This window comes from Phyllostomus hastatus, unplaced genomic scaffold, assembly GCF_019186645.2.
Source record: "Phyllostomus hastatus isolate PE091 unplaced genomic scaffold, TTU_PhHast_1.1 phas_contig_432, whole genome shotgun sequence".
Classification (NCBI taxonomy): Eukaryota; Metazoa; Chordata; class Mammalia; order Chiroptera; family Phyllostomidae; genus Phyllostomus; species Phyllostomus hastatus.
Window position 1 is genome coordinate 2,736,993 of NW_025333880.1, and position 17,258 is coordinate 2,754,250.

At 39.4% G+C, this 17,258-nt stretch overlaps 1 protein-coding gene across 1 annotated transcript in view; it reads right to left on the reverse strand.

The window, feature by feature from the left end:
• PAWR (pro-apoptotic WT1 regulator) overlaps nt 1–13,422 on the reverse strand; it is a 119,984-nt gene extending 106,562 nt beyond the window's left edge. The window contains exons 1-2 of the mRNA XM_045844977.1: nt 13,064–13,422; nt 11,926–12,605 (exon numbers count right to left, since the gene is read on the reverse strand). Coding sequence (XP_045700933.1) covers nt 11,926–12,459 — 534 coding nt within the window. The 5' untranslated portion in view covers nt 12,460–12,605; nt 13,064–13,422. The remainder of the gene's footprint in view (nt 1–11,925; nt 12,606–13,063) is intronic.
• Nucleotides 13,423–17,258: the final 3,836 nt, after the last annotated feature.

Here is a 17,258-nt window from a genome sequence, read left to right on the forward strand (position 1 = left end):
GATGAAGAGAGAATTTTGAAAGCAGCAAGAAAAAAGCAGTTACATACAAAAGAGTTCCCATAAGATTATGGGCTGACTTTTCAACAGAAACTTTGTAGACCAGAAAAGATGGCAAGAAATGTTAAAAGTGATGAAAGGCAAAGAACTACAACCAAGACTGCTCTACCAAGCAAGGCTATAATTAAAATCTAAGGAGAGATAAAAAGTTTCCCAGACAAGGAAAAGCTAAAAGAGTTCATCACCACTAAACCAGTACTACAAGAAACGTGGAAGAGACTTCTTTATGAAGAAAACATTAAAAATATAAATAATATATAGGAAAGCAAAAAATGCTTATTTGACAAAGGCAAAAAGTAAAAACACTAGATCAACCAACTATAAAGCTAGTACAAAGCTTAAAAGACAAAGTAGGAAGATGATGTGTAATTACAACAATAAATTAAGGGATACCACATACACAGACAAAAATGTGAACAATAAAGACAAAACCATAAATGTGGAAAGGGTGATTAAAATTGTAGTGTTTTTATTTTTTTATTTTTTTTATTTTAATCATTGTTCAAGTACAGTTTTCTCCCTTTTACTCCCATTCCAGCCCACCCACCCAACCCTCCCCACTTCCCTCCCATTACCACCCTCCCCCTAGTTTTTTGTCCATGTGTCCTATAAATTTGTTCCTGTAAACCCTTCCCATTCTCCCCTGAAATTCCCTCTTCTCTCCCCTCTGGTCACTGTCAGTCTGTCCTCTATTTCAGTGTCTTTGGTTATATTTTGCTTGTTTCTTTGTTTTGTTGTTTAGGTTCCTGTTAAAGGTTTTTAGAGTGTGTTCAAACCTAAGCAACCATCAACTTAAAATTTGACTATTAGAAATACAGTTTAGTATATATGAAGCACAATATGTAAAAAACCAAAAACCTATAGGAGATACACAAGAAATAAAGAGAATGGAATCCAAATATAACAATACAGAAAATCACCAACATACAAAAGAAAGGAAGAGAATAAGGAACAGAAAAGAACTACAAAATTAATCAGAAACAATTAGTAAAATGGCAGTAGCTACAAACTGATCAATAACTACTTTAAAAGTAAATGAACTAAATGCTTCAATCAAAAGACAAGGCATGGCTAAGTTAATTTAAAAAAAAAAGAGACCTGCATTTATGCTACCTACAAGAAGTCCACTTCAGATCAAAAAACACAAGCACACTGAAAGTAAAGGGATAGAAAAAGACATTTCAAGCAAAGGAAAACAAAAAAAAACTGGAGTAGCAATATTTACACCACACAAAATAGTTAAAAACTATAACAAGAAACAAAGACAGGTATTTCATAATGGTAAAGTGATTATTACAACAAGAGGATATAGATATAACTCTTGCAAACATCTATATACCCAATGTAGGAACACCAAAATATCTAAAATATTGACAGGCATAAAGGAACACAGTGATAGTAACACACTAATGATAGTAAAGGACTTTAACACCCAACTGACATCAACAAGACAGAAAATCAGTAAGAAAACAATGGCTATAAATGACTCATTAGACATGATGAACTTAACTGACATTTTTAGGACATCTCACTCAAAAGGAGCAGAATATATATTCTTTTCTAGTGTACATGGAAGATTATCCAGGACAGACCCCACTATGCCACAAAACAAATCTCAAAAAAATTTGAAAAGACTGAAACATATAAAATCACATCTTCTCCAATCATAATGGTATAAAGCTAGAAATCAATTCCAAGAAGAAACCTGAAAAACACACAAATAATTGGAGGCTAAATAATGTGCTACTAAACAATGAATGAGTTAACCACCAGATCAAGGAAGAAATCAAGAATCCTGGTTGGTGTGACTCAGTTGGTTGGAATGTCATCCTACATACTGAAAGGACAGGGATTCAATTCCTGGCCGGGGCACATGCCTGGGTTGCAGGTTTGGTCCCAAGATGGGGCATATACATGAGGCAACCAATAGATGTTTCTCTCCCTCCCTTTCTCTCTCTCTAATATTAATGATGAGCATGTCCTCGGTTGAGGGTCTGAAAAAAAGAAATTCAAAAGATAACTTGAGACAAATAAAAACACAATGACCCAAAATCTACGGGACAGAGCCAAAGCAGTTCTAAGAGGTACATTTATTGCAATACAAAAACAAGAAAAACCTCAATTAAACAACCTAACCTTAGACCTACAAGAGCTGGAAAAAGAACAAAGCCCAAAATGAACCGAAAAAAGAAAGTAATAAAAAGCAGAGCAGAAATAAGTGAGAGTCTAAAAAATACAAAAGATCAATAAATCAGGAGCTAAATCTTTTAAAAGAAACAAAATCGATAAACTGTTAACCAAACTCATCCAAAAAAAAAAAGAGACAGAGAGAGTGACAAAGAAAAGATTAAACAAAATCAGAAATGGAGGAGGAGGGGTAAACACCATAGAAATACAACGGATTTCAAGAAAAGACTATGAACAATGATATGCCAACAAACTGAACAACCTGGAAGAAATGGAAAAATTCCTAGAAACATACCAGCTTCAAGGACTAAATCAGGAAGAAGCAAAATCTGAGCAGACTGCTAACTAACAAAATTGAGTCAGTTATAAAATTTCTCCCAACAAACATACATTCTGGATGAGACACCTCTGAAGGCCAATTTTACCAAGCATTCAAAGAATATCCTTCTTACACTATTCCAAAAATTGAAGCACTCTCAACATCATTTTTATGAGGTCAGCATTACCTTGATACTGAAACCAGAAAAAGTCACTACAAAAAAAAAAAAGACAGAGAAAATTGTAGACCAGTATCTCTGATGAACACTGATGCAAAAATCCTAAACAACATATTAGCAAATTGAAGTTGGCAAAACATTTAAAAGGTCCTAACACCATAATCAAATGGAACCTATTCCTGGGAGGCAAGATTTGTCCAATATCCACAAATCAATTAATGTGTAAATCATATAAACAAAATGAAGGATGAAAATAATTTGATGAATTTTGTTTTAGATTTTATTTATGCTTAGAGAGAGGGGAAGGGAAGGAGAAAGAGAGAGAGAGAAACGTGAATGGGTGGTTGCCTCCTACGAGTCCCCCACTGGGGACCTAGCATGCAACCCAAGCATGTGCCCCGACTGAGAATCGAACTGGCAACCCTTTGGTTCACAGGCCAGAGCTCAATCCACTGAGGCACACCAGCCAGGGAAATACTGAGAATATTTTGATGGTTGCCAGATGGGAGGGGGGTTGGGAAGAGAAGTGAAAGGGGGGAAAAGTTAAGATGTACAAATTGCCAGTTATAAAAATAGTCACAGGGATGTAAAATACAGCATAGAGAATATAGTTAATAATACTGTAGTAACTATGCACGGTGTCAGATAAGTACTAGACTTACTGGGGATCACTTCATAAGTTATACAAATGTCTAATCACTATGTTGCACACCTGAAACTAATATAGTATTGTATGTCAACTATAATTGAAAAATAAAAAATTCGTTTTTAAAAAATGTACACTGTGACCAATAAAAATTTAGTAAAGAAAATTTCTAAAAACTATCACAGAATATTTATTAGCTAACTCACATACTAAGTTTTGAACTTACTGGAGCTGTTTCTATTTTGGAAGTAAATATTCTTGCTGCTTTTAGAAATTAAATATTCTTATAATTTCATTAATACATGTCACCTAGTGAATTTTTAAGTAACATAAAGAGAATGTAATGGATGCCTGAGGTTTTATTCTATACCAACAGGTATACAGCTATCAGCACAGATGCCTTCGATTAGAACTGAAAGTTGCCTCAGCAATAACCAAACTCTTTTTTTTTTTAGTAGAGAGTGAGGGGAAGAGAGAGAGAAACACGGACTCCTTATTCCAACCTTTTATGCACTCACTGGTTGTTTCTTGTATGTACCCTAAATGGATGGAGACTGAACCTAACCTTGGCATATAGGGACAGTGCTGTAACCAACTGAGCTACCCAGTCACGGCACAAACATGTTAAGAATCAATTGGCTAGTGAAGGACACCTATAGGCCTAATATGTGGAAGTAGTAAACAAAAGAAAAAAACCTTGCACTTCAAAACACATATTCTGATAAGATAGACAAAACCTGTCTTAAGAGTTTAACTGCTAATTAGTAAATATATTTATAAATGTAATTATATACTTTCCCTTAAAGATATATAAAAATGAAAATGAGCGAAAATAAAGTTCAAATTATACAGTATGTGTCAGAGGCTTAGTTTAGTAGTCTAAGTTTCCAACAAATTCTGAACAAGAAGCAAGGCAGATAACATTTCATATTAAATATATGAATTACATAAATGCTTATAAGGTATTTTGAATTTCCAAGTAGCTCATACTGTCTATTAAAATTATCTATAAAGTTTAACTAAAAGGTAAAAATGAGAATGCTTAACATCCCAATAAGAAATTTCCATTAGACATCAACAACCAGCTATCAATGTAACCTATACAGTAACTATAATTTATCACTTGGTCATTTTTTTTAATCCTCACCTGAGGATACATTTATTGATTTTAGAGAGCAGAAGGGCAAAAGAAAGATAGCAACAGACATAAAAACAAACAAACAAAAAAGAAAAACAAAAAAAAGATAGCAACAGAAACATCAATCTGAGAAAGAAGCATCAATTTGTTGCCTCCCATATACACCCAGATCAGGGATCGAACCCGCAACCTAGGTATGTGCCCTGACCAGGGATAAAATCCACAACCTTTTGGTGCATGAAACAACACTCCAACCAACTGAGCTTCCCAGCCAGGGCTATCATTTGGTCATTTTTAGAACATTCTACAAATATTTTGTTTGATTCATGTAACAATCCTGTTGGATAATCGGTATCCATTTCATTTGAGATATCAGTAAACCAGTACAAGGCACATCAATTCTTCCCAAAATTTAGCGTTTAAAAGAATTACTCAAGAACATGTTAAAATGCAATCTCAGGTAACCCTTACCCATCCCCAGACTGAGATGAAATCTCAGACATGAGCATTTTATGTAAACAATCAGTATTTAATAAATACTGGTACAGGTGGTACCTGCCCCACCCAGACACAGCTTTTAGGACACTGATCTAAGTAACATACATAACATACTAATACTGTTATTGGTCTAAAATTCCATCTGTACTCTGAATCAAAGTTCCCAAACATTTAGAACAGCGATTTTCAACCAGAGTGCGGCAAGAATTTTTACAACATGCAACACCTGACCATTTAGTTGGGGGCACTGACCTCTTTTCCCTTAGACTGGCAAATAACAATATTGTAACAGCCAACACAACAGCACTGCAGTATGAATACAGTCTTGATCCACATACACAGGGCATATAACAGAGTTGTATCTTACTGGTCACCTCACATAAGAAGGTTGCATCTGATTGGTTAATTCTGGGTACCACAAATTCTTATATACAAGTATAGGCACCTGTTTCTTAAAAAGTCACTTTGGAGCAAAAAGGGTAAATAATTACTACCACTATTATTTTTCAGTAACTCAATCAAAACTTTACAGCAAAAAATATCTTTTTGGTGCGTCACAGAATTTTAGTAATTAATGTGTGCCATGAGATAAAAAAGGCTGAAAATCTCTGGTTGAGACAGCAGAACTTTGTGGATCTCCATGAAAGATATGTACAATTTTAAGTAAATTGAAATATTACATCCAGTTAAATTAAATACCTTATACTAAACTCCAGTACAAACCAGTAGGTGACCAAGTTTTAAGAATCTTAAAACTAAGTAGATTCTACCATTAATTTCATTTTTTCTGTGAAATAAAGGAAAAACTGATTAAATTATTTTAATTTACTAGCTTCTCATGGTTTGAAAACTGTTGCTCTTTATTGAGAGGGGAACTAAAACTTAGGTACCTCAGGTTCTAGGAACATAATGAAAAATTGAGACGAAACTATAAAAGCACTTAAGAGCACAACTTTGTGAATGTACTAAAAACCTTCAAACACTTTAAAAGGGTGAATTTTATGATATGTGAATTATATCTCATTTTTCATTTTATTTTTTAAAGATGTTATTTGTTTATTTTTAGAGAGAGGGTAAAGGAGGGAGAGAAACATCCATGTGTGGTTGCCTGTTGCACACCCCCTACTGGGGACCTGGCCCACAACCCAGACATGTGCCTTGACTGGGAGTCAACAAGCAACCCTTTGGTTCTCAGGCCAGCACTCAGCCACTGAGCCACACCAGCCCGGGTTATATCTCATTTTTTAAAAAGAAAAAAAAACCCACTTAGAAACTTCCAAACTCTAATATTTTCCAACAATTTTAAACTTACAAGATATCATATCAGCCCTGGCTGGTGTGGCTCAGTGGCTAAGTGTCAGCCTGCAAAGGGTCGCAGGTTTGATTCCCAGTTTATGGCACATGTCTGGGTTGCGGGCCAGATCCCCAGTGGGGGGCACACAACAGGCAACTACACATTGATGTTTCTCTTCTCTTTTTCCCTCTCTAAAAAAACAAATAAAATCTTTTTTAAAAAAGATATATCAGCATTAAATAGCATAATTATTTTCTGGACTACATCACAGATGCTAAAAACCAATGTAGAAATAATGAAGAGTATAAATTAGGCCACAGGTTTAATAATGATTTTAAATAAGAATTTTAATGCCAATGTTTATGTTTATTTGCTCAAATTTTTCCAATAAATCCTACTTCATCTGTCTTTTATAAGAGCTATTTTTAAATTCTATAACAATGTATTCATATTTTTTATTTACTAAGATAATCTTTGTATTTCTTTTTTTTTTAAGATTTTATTTGTTCTTAGAGAGGGAAGGGAGGGAGAAAGAGAGAGAGAGAGAAACATCAATGTGTGGTTGCTGAGGAGTCATGGCCTGCAACCCAGGCATGTACCCTGATTGGGAATCGAACCTGCAACACTTTGGTTCACAGCCGCGCTCAATCCACTGAGCTACGCCAGCCAGGTGTATTTCTTAATTAAGTATACAGTATATAATACACTAAAATATAGTAAGATGGCTATTAAGCATCAGGCTTTGAAGGCAGACTATCTCTTCTCTGCTTCTTACCATATACATGACCTCAGGCAAATAAGTAACTTACCCTTTCTGCCCCATTTTCCCATAGGGTTGTTGCACCAACGTATGTCAAGTGCTTAGAACAGTGCCTAGTACTAAATAAGCATACCATAAATGTCATCTACTTTAATTACATAATTATTATTTTTATGGGAAAAAGCACCTCACCTTGAACAACTCATTACAAATCAAAGTAATATTAAAATTCAATTTACTTCATCAATGAACTCAAACATTTAGAAGAGTCTAGCTTAATATCATATTAAGCAGCCTCATTTTTTGTTGTATCTATCCTACTCACAAGTTCAATTTTCCCAACTCTGAGTCATTATTAGTCCCTCCCCGACTCATCACATAGAAAGGTAAACAGTCTACTATATATGAGGCATACCAAAAGGCAGTTCTTTATCTACTTGGATTTATAAGGTTTACTAAGTAGAACTTGTCCTACATAATGTTCAAAAATATGCTGAATGATTATGACATATTTTGTTCACTTAAAAATGCATTCTATGTATCAAATGCTCCTTCAAACAATGAAGTGTTAAAACCCCACCTTGACAGCCCTAGCCTGTGTGGATCTGGTTCATCCATGAACTGAAAAGTTGCACAGGTTCAATTCCTGGTCAGGGTGCACTTTGAAGGCAACCAATGTTTTCTCTCTCTCTTTCCCTAAAATCAATAAAATCCATCCCCAGTAGAGAATTAAAAAATAAATTAAAACCCCACCTTGACAGAGAAGCAACATGTCACTTAAGTAAAAATCAAACAGCCACATTTTCTGACTGCTAGCCAAAAACAGGTTTCTATTTTGCTGATGGTCTGGTATTCAAATTTTTCCCAAGCAAACTGTAGAGGGTCAGAAGCAATTACTGAACTTACAAATTTGACCTAAAGTTCTTTTCAATTCCCTACTTGCACTGTTTTCCCCATTCAGATGTTTAAATGGTTTAAGATAACCTCTAAAAAAAAGTTATTTAAAAAGTCTAGGGAAATAAGGTAAATAATGTAAAGCAGGTTAATTCTTTAAAACTCCCCATTCCCTAGATACACACACACACAGACACACACCAACACTGCTCTATCCCTTACTCACTTTCCATGTGCTCTTGAGTCATTTGAACTCTCTAGGCCTCCATTTTCTCCTCCGGAAATGGGGATAAAAAGAGTAATGTAACTACCACATTGGATTACTTGTGAACATTAATTAGGACAACACATAAAATACTTCAGTCAACCAACAGGAAATCAATGAGTTTCAATCTTAACTTTTCTAGTTGAATCAAAATCTCGGTGTCATTTGAGTCCTACCTATTAAAAGTTTATTTTCTATGGTAACTATCTCCATTAACCCGTTCATGCAAACCTAATCAATAGCAGTAACTTTTAGAAGCACTCTATAAACAGGGTTATATAACCACCTAGCAAGCCTTCCTCAACTATCACCCTCCTCCCTGAGTTAGGTACCCTGATCAAGAAATAGGCCATACTTTACACTGTACTTAGCATAACTGCCTATATTATTTGAGAGCCCCTTGTAGGCAAGGCCTATGTCCTTTTCATTTCTGTACCCCAGACAGCAGCCCAATAGTTCTTAACCCTGACTCACCTCAGAATCACATGGAGAGCTTATCAAAATATCATTGCCTGGGATCCATCCCAGACAGGCTAAATCATAAGGGGGTCAGGGAGGAAGAGGGGAGTATTTTTTTTTAAGATCCTCGCACGATATTAATGTGCAGCAACAGTTAAGAACCCTGAACTCTGGCATTTAAAATACTATATTCATACAAACAGCTATGTATGTGTATATGCATGAATACATAGGTTAAAGAAATATAATCCTGAGCTCCAGACCTTCATCCTCAGTAGCCTCTCAGCCCAATCATCTTGTCCCCTTTAAACACACAATATTTCTAATAAACAATTACTTATGAGCATTAAGATGGCTTTTAAACTGTTAACTTAGCCTTCTTCCTGGATACACTCTTGCTCATTACCCTCCTTATTTTCTCCACAGAAAACAAGTACCTTGTTTTACAATAGTACCTTGAAGACAAACATGTAGTAAACAACTGACTGATTTAATAAGCATATGCAATAATTATTGGCAGGAATTATGTCCCATCCAATATCCAATCCAGGCTATTCCCTCAAAAAAAAATTAAAATGTTTCAAAAAGTTTAAAAAATATCTCTAACTTTGTAAATGAGAACAAAAGTTTATCTCATCTACATATTTTCACTTTTTATTACAGTCATCACATGCAGTATCAACTCAGTATTTTACCCCCATTCACGACTTTCAGGTTTTGACCTGCTTCCTTCCTAAAACTACCTCCTAGCTGCTTTTGGGTCCTTTAGCTGTTCTCAGGTACCTTTATAATAGTTTTATAGTAGTCAGTAATTAGTAAAATAAGTTCATGAAAGTCACAATGCATGTGCCACACACATTTAATAAATACTTCTTGAAGGAACTTACTGTTCATTAACCACTACAATAAACATACAATTTACATGCTAATCTACTATAAACTTGGTTGGGAATAGGGTCTAAGAATAAGTCTTACTCAACATTATATATAATACAAGTCTGCTTTTGAAAGTTGACAGGTTGGAGATGTTCTGCTTTTACAGTATTTTCATACCTGAAAATTCTGTAAATATTATGACTTTTTAAAACAGGAGTGATACAAGTAGTATTACACAAGAAGCTCCACAGCAATGGGCCTTGTGAATATTGAAACTAATAGAAATGAATGGCACACAATTCTAAAAAGAAAAAGATATAGCAAAAGGTTCCCTTTCAAAGTTTTGAGCCATCTATTCTACCACTACTAAAATAATCTGGCTTAAGTCATTTAAAAAAAACCCTGAAAATATGGGGAGGAGGCACTCAAGAAGCACGCCTGCTAATTAGATACAATGGTAAAACATGACCATGTTTTGTTGGGTCCTACAGCATGAAACAGAGCCATAGTAACCACAAAAAGCAAGCAGTCCTCAATTCCCTATTCAATAAAAAAGGTTCAAATTCCACAGACAAAAAAATGGTAACCTGGGTTGTTTGTTTTTAAGGAAGATTAAATTTAGGAGTTGCCAACACCCAAATGAAAAACATTCCAGAGTATTAGACTCAATTGTAGTAGGGAGTCATCTACATTCTCAGCACTATGTTCCCTACCCAAAGCAAAAGTGTTAACAAAGGATGTTTCTTTGGATCTCACAAAATACACCATACTTATTTCCCCTAGTAAACATTACCCTTGTTAAAAAACAAAAACAAAAAGGTATTTAAGAAATAACAATGTTAGCACAAGCAGCCAAATACTGAAGTTTAACATCTGCCAATATATTTCCCAAAATAAGACTCCTGTCACATGAATAATGAGCAAAAGATTAAAAATGACAAATTCCTTTATTTGGACCCTCAGCTACTTTTAAAAATAAAGTTGAGGAATGCAGTTTTTCCAAAGCCTTGTCTTCAGTTTCCCTTTAATCTTCATATTTTTAACTAAACAAATAAAAATAACCTTAGAAATTTGATTACCACACTTATGAATTCCTTCTAAAGCAATTTAATGAATAACAGATCTTTTGTGCAAGTAGCAAACCACAGTGGACAGTTTTTGCTGGCTGATAAAAATCTCTCTGAAACACTCATAAAAATATACTCTCCATAGAAAAACTGATTTTCCAGGTACAGAAATTATATTAAGACTTAAAAATCTGGGTATGTCTGCCAATGCTTTTACTTGACCCACAATTAAAGTTAGTAAATTCTTATTATTTTCTTGGTGTCACAGTGAAGCAACTGAAGACCAGAAGTTAAAAAAAAAAAAAAGGTAGTAAAACAATGAGCCAATGAGAAAAAGATGGAAAAACTACTTTGGATGAAACAAGGTTGTGGAATCACTTCCCAAAACTGGTGAGCTACTATTAAAGTAACCAAAACTTGTTTAAGATCGTTTTGTTGCGGGTAAAGTGTGGTGCAGCTATACACTAAGTAAAAATCTTTCACCAGTCACTCTAATAGGAAGGTGCTATTGCCTGCAGAAATGTTTTGACACTGCTCAAAAACAAACAAACAAAACCCAACCCTACCACAAATGTTTTCTAGAATACACAGAGCCAAATATTCAAATAAAGGAGAGATCATCTCAGCAAAAATTTTGAGTTCCTACAGCGTTCCTACTGTCCTAAATACCACTCAGGAAAAAAGTCTGTGTGCGCGTTGAGGAACAGTATTTCCAGTCTAGGTTACACATGAAATAGATGAAATAGGGCATATATTTATGTGGATATACTCATCTTGGATTCAACGAAAAATAAAGGTGTCTCGGATTATGCTTAGGCCACGTTTCCTTTACAGGTGCTATTAAACACTGTTGAGAAGAGGAGATAAACAATCTGATAATTTGAGACACACACGTGGGAAACTACAGTATGTCATCATCGCCATTAATCAATTTTTCTAACTGATCAAGCATTAAAAAAAGAAGTCTAAGTGAGCAAGTTCTGGAGCCAGTAGTTGTCTTTCCACCACTGTAAAAATGTATCCTGGGTCTGAGACCTTAGCCTGAAAAGCACGTGCCCTGCTTTGGGTTCTGGGAACTTCCCAAGAAGCATTTGTTCAGAGTAAAACTCCATCACCCTCTGCCACCCTTAAAGGGTAAGTGGTACGAGCTACAGTGGGAAAACTCTGAGCCCAGGAGACCCGAGAGCTCCCAGGAGGAAACACAAGGAGACAGCAGCCTCCACCTCCACCTCCACCTCCACCTCCACCTCCACCTCCAGGTGAGGCTGCAGTCCCCGCCCGGCTCACCTCTGCCGCGGGGATGTTGACCACGCCGGTGGAGCGCCGCTTCTCCCGCAGCTTCCTCTTCTCGATCTGCCCCTTGCCTTTCCGGGCACTGGGACCCGAGCTCTTGCCTTTCTCCCGGGCGCCGTCCCCCTCCTCCTCGTCGCCCCGGGCCGGCGGTGCTCCAGAGGAGGTGGAGGCGGCGCCGGCGGGGGTCTCGTCCTCGGGCCGCCGCGGGCCCGGGGCCGCCCGGGACAGCACCGGAGGGGCCACCGTGTAGTTCACACCCCCGGGGGTGGCAGGTGCGGCGGCGCTGCCCGGGAGGTTGTTGTTGAGCTCATTGACCGTGGCGGCCCCCGAGGTGCCCAGAGACCCCGGCGGGGGCTTTCCGGCAGTTTCGCAAGTGCCCACGCCCTGGGCGGCCGGGCCCGGGGTGTTCTGCTTGGCGCGGAGCTTCTCGCGCTTCGCCTTCCACTCCTCCAGGAAGTCTGTGGTGCTGCCGCCGCCACCGCCGCCGCCGCTGCTGCTGCTGCTGGTCCGGTAGCCACCGGTCGCCATATTCCCACCGGGGCCGGCCGGGCTCACACCTCAGGACGCCCACCCCGGCTCAGGCCGCCGCCGCCTCTTCCTTCCCGCGGCCCCGAGGGTACGCGCGAACGACCCCCAGGCGTGGAGCGGCCGCGACTCCCCCAGCAGCTCTCCGTCTGAATGGAAACACAAAAGGGGGCGGGGAAGGGAAGCGTATGGTCCTCACGCGGCCCAAGGGACTGCCCCGCGGCTGCGCCCCTCCGGGTCCCCGGACCCAACGTGCGCCCACTTGTCCCCGCAGGCGAGTGGCTGCCGAGTCCCCGACTTGCAAAGTTTCGCCGACGCACCTCCAAGGCGGGCCGGGACGCTAGCCGCCCCTCCAGGGGAGGAGAAAGGGATGGCCCTCGCCCCAACCGCACCGGGGTCCCGGCCTGCAGCGGTCTGTAGACCCGGGCCAGACCCCGCCACCTGTCGGCCCGTCTCCTCTCCAGCCCCTCGCTCCGGACACTGCCCGTCCGGGGTCGCGGCCGACAGCCCATTCCTTGGGAACGGCTCTCGGAGGAAGGGGGACGCTTAGACACAAGCTGTCCAGTCGATTCGGAAAGGAACCGGTGCGCGTGTGACAACCCCTTACCTGGGAGAAGTTTGGGGGACGAGGCGCGGGGCTAGAACCGGCGCCCAGGTGAGTCGAAGCAGCCGCGCTAAAGGCGCCGCAGCCAACTCGCCGCCTGGAGGTCCCAGCTCTCTACCCGGCTAGCTGGGAGAGGGGGAGGAGGGAGGGAGGCAGCGAGGGGCGGGAGGGGAGCCGAGAGACGCCGAAGCGCGGGCGGAAAGGGCCGAGACGGCGCGGAGGGGCGCGGCGCTAGGTGGGAGGGGGGTCTGGCCCGTCTCCGCCCCGCCCCCGGCGCTCAGGTGCGCGGCGCCCGAGCCAGCCCACCGCTCGGATGGCACATTCCTGGCCTCGTAGCCTCGCAGTGTCTGGCCTCTCGGCGCCTCCGACTGGGGCGGGAACGGCCCTCCGCGCCCTTCACCCCGTTTCTCTTCTCCGCCTCTCCCTTCTCCCACCACTCTTCCTTTTAAGTACAAGACAAAAAATCTTCGAGGGAAAGTCTCGAATGCTGCTGGCTGAGGGGGAAAGTGCAATCAACTTGGGATGATTCAGGGCCTGGCTAGCCAGGATGGGAAAACATGCTTGCGTCCGGGTTCCTCTTCGCTGGCCCTTTTCAGATATGCTTAGGATGGCAGGTAGAGAACAGAAAGAACTGAAACCCAGCTCTCTCCTTGTAAGAAAAGTTTGTAGTCTTCCGGTAAAAGGGTTACCTAAAAGGAAGGGCTTAAATTGACAGCGAATTATCAAGGATTTACGATTATCTTATGCTTACTAGAGAAAATTAAAAACATTTCGACCATGTGGGCTATCTTAATTCTATTTGGAGTTTTCTTCTTAACACTGTCTCTACACCTTCTCTTTCCAGATAGTGAATTTAGCAGCAAAAGCTCCCTACCAAAGTACGAACGCTGCATTGAAGTTCATTTAATATGAGCTGGGGTCGTGATTGTCTTTTATTTTTCTTAACGCGCCCCAGAGTAAATCTTATCCTCAGGTGCAAATCAGCTTAGATTTCTGGATCAGGGCGGGGTGGGCTGCAGCTGACAGGGACCTGAGGAGCCTGAGCTCACTGTATCCAAGGAATGCTAGGGCACATCAGTCTTAGGATACAAATGTAAGGTCACCATTTTGTGAAAAGCAGGTGAGCACTGAGTCACACTCTTACCTAACATCAATCTTTCTTCCTATTCAGTATGCCTCTTTTGCCCAGGTGACACATGGTGGGTGGGCAATCAGTGTGCGCCTGCCACAGGAATGAGAACAGGAGAAGGTGATTCACTTGCTATTTATTTCTCACAGGGAAAGACACACAGATTCGGGCTTTGGTCTGGCTGTTGGGGTGAATATATGAGGAACCAGGAGGGAGCTCTGGAAAAATCCTTAGAAAATTAGAGGACTTCCTTGGGAATGGGTATAAAAGGCTGAGCCTGGCTGGTACCAACCTTGGTGCACCCCCTGAAATTTTTCATTACAGATTCATTAATTTGCTTTCTGAGTTTTAGGAGAGGAGACTAAGGGCTGGGCATTAACCAGATTCACACTAATATGCTTGGAGGGGCTGCAGGATACAGTGGAAAGAGAATATAGTATGCCTGGATACAAACATAAGTAGCTGAAAGGTCTCAGGCATGTTGTTTAAATTCTCTGAAACGTTCTTTACTATAAAAATCAGCAATAACAGCATATATTTGTAAAGCTGTTATAAGAATGGACAAGGTGTGTTAAGTGTGCTTGATTTAAGAAAGGCACTCAGTCCCCTGGCTGGTGTGGCTCAGTGAACCCAGTGCTGGCCTATGAACCAAGGGGTCACTGGTTCAATTCCCAGTCAGGGCACATGCCTGGGTTGTGGGCCGGGGGGGCACACAAGAGGCAACTACACATTGATGTTTCTCTCCTTCTCTTTCTCCCTCCTTTCACCTCTCTTTAAAAATAAATAAAATCTTTAAAAAAAAAGAAAGGCACTCAGTAATTATAGTCCCTTTTATTACCAAGCAATTAGAGTCCTGGGTCTTTAAGATGTTGGAGGGTTTGGAGGGACTTAGGCAAAAACATAAGGTACTGAATATGAACTATAAACTTGAAACCAATTGGCTAAATGAACTAGGATAATACTTATGCCACATTAATTTGTTACTGCATCACTTACACCAGTTCTCTTAATATTAATAGGCTCTGTGTCAAGAATGCTGGATATTATTGACTTGCGTGGCTTTGAGTGAGTTGCTTAACATTTGTGCCTCTGTTTACTTGCATATAAAATGGGGATAATAATACTTCCTAGGTTGTGAGAGTGTTGTGAAAGTGCTTGAGATCCTTAGATAAAAGTAATACGTTAGTACCAAAGTAGTTATTACTAGTCTATAAAGTATCCTAGGAACCATGGATGAAAGAGATTATTGAGGTACAAAGCACTGTATATTATTATTGTTATCATGTATTATACCTTTGTCTTTACCTTACCATTCTCAACATCCCCAAACATGTATTTCACAGCCAGACTGCTTCCAACATTGCACCAAGATATATAGCTGAGTCAGTCCTAAATTGCAAAATGTTTGCATATCATCAATCTTTAAGTATATAGTGTTCTGATGAAATAATCTTCAGAGACTCAGAGCTTGGTTTCTCAACCACATCACTATTGACATTAGGGACTAGATAATTCTTCATTTGGGGAGTTGTCCATTGTAAGATGTTTAGCAGCATCCTTAACTTCTATTAGATGCCGATATCTGCCCCTCAGCCCTGGTTGTAACTTTGCCAAATGTTCAGGGGGTACAGGGAGGGGGGCAAAATATTTCCCAGTTGAGAAGCCCTGAGCTAGCCTAAAATAACTAATTTTGATGACTCACTTGCCTTAATAATAAAGGGAAATATAATGCTAACAAAACAAATATATTCCTTTTAATATGCCACAGTGAAATTTATTCTAAATGTTAAATCTTAACTTAATGTTCTACCAGGATTATAGCAAAAGACAGCAACCTACCCTTTCCACTCCCAAACTCTTCCCAGAACTTTGAACTCTTGACTGTTTCTGCTTGTATAGATCTTCATATTTATTTTTAATGTCCTTAACTAGTATCTACTTATTGATTTTACTATTTTTAGACATCTTTAGTGAGCTCCTAATACAGAAGAAATTTTAGCTCTTTTACCCTAACCACACATACACTTTCCTTACTGCTAAACTCTGATATATCATGATTTTTATTAAATAAACAGTAAGTGTTCATAGTGTTATGATGATTTAAATATTGTTCACAGCTGAGCCATGCAATGTACTATAACTGCATTTCTTTTGTTTTTTAACATCTATTTTCTTGTTGTACAGCTATCTATTTTTTCAACAATTAAAACTTGCATTTTTTTGTAGTGTTGGCTTGTTTTTCTATATACCAGTCACATATTTACACTCAAACTTTTCTCCTCTCAACAACCTCCTTGCTACAGAGCCTTGAAGAACAAATTCAAGAATCTAATTTTTCCTTAGGTTGATTTTCAACTAGTTGTTCAGTTTTCACCCCCAAACTTTGCTCCCTTTCAGAGGTATGTGCTACTGCCTCCAATATCTGGACTTTCTTTTTAGGGTTCCTCAAGGTAAAAAGAATTACCTGTTTTCATTTTGCCTCCTGCAGGTGGTTAGAATTCATCTTTCTCTGCTCTGCTGAAGTCTACCTATTTTCCATCTTTCGTCTTCCAAAATTTTCCTCTCATCTCCCACTCTCTTTGTTGTTATTGGTTTATCACTTTACTTTTGTTTTAGTGAAGTTACTTGAGGGAGTAGAGATAAAATGTGTTCTTGTCTGTAAAGTTTAACAGGAAGTCCAATCCATCAGTTTTGCGGATTTCCAAATACTTTGAAATCTAATCTGTGATGAAGCCAGATTAGTAGCAACCACTACATCTTATTTTCCTTCTCATTGAATGAAATCCTAAGCCCCTTATTAATTGGCACTATTAGAAAGAGCTCTATGAAATGTATTTTCTGTAGACTGTTTTGAAGATGTGGACCATTATATTACATAATGTTCCTATTATTAAAAATCTAGGAACATTAACATTAAAAATAGCTCTATTTCTCTTTTGTTACTGGAGGGTTTTTTTTAAGATTTTACTTATTTTAGAGAGAGAGAGGAAGGGAGGGAGCAAGAGAGGGAGAGAAACATCAATGTGACAGAGAAATATTAATTGGTTGCCTGTCCTTCACGCCCCAACC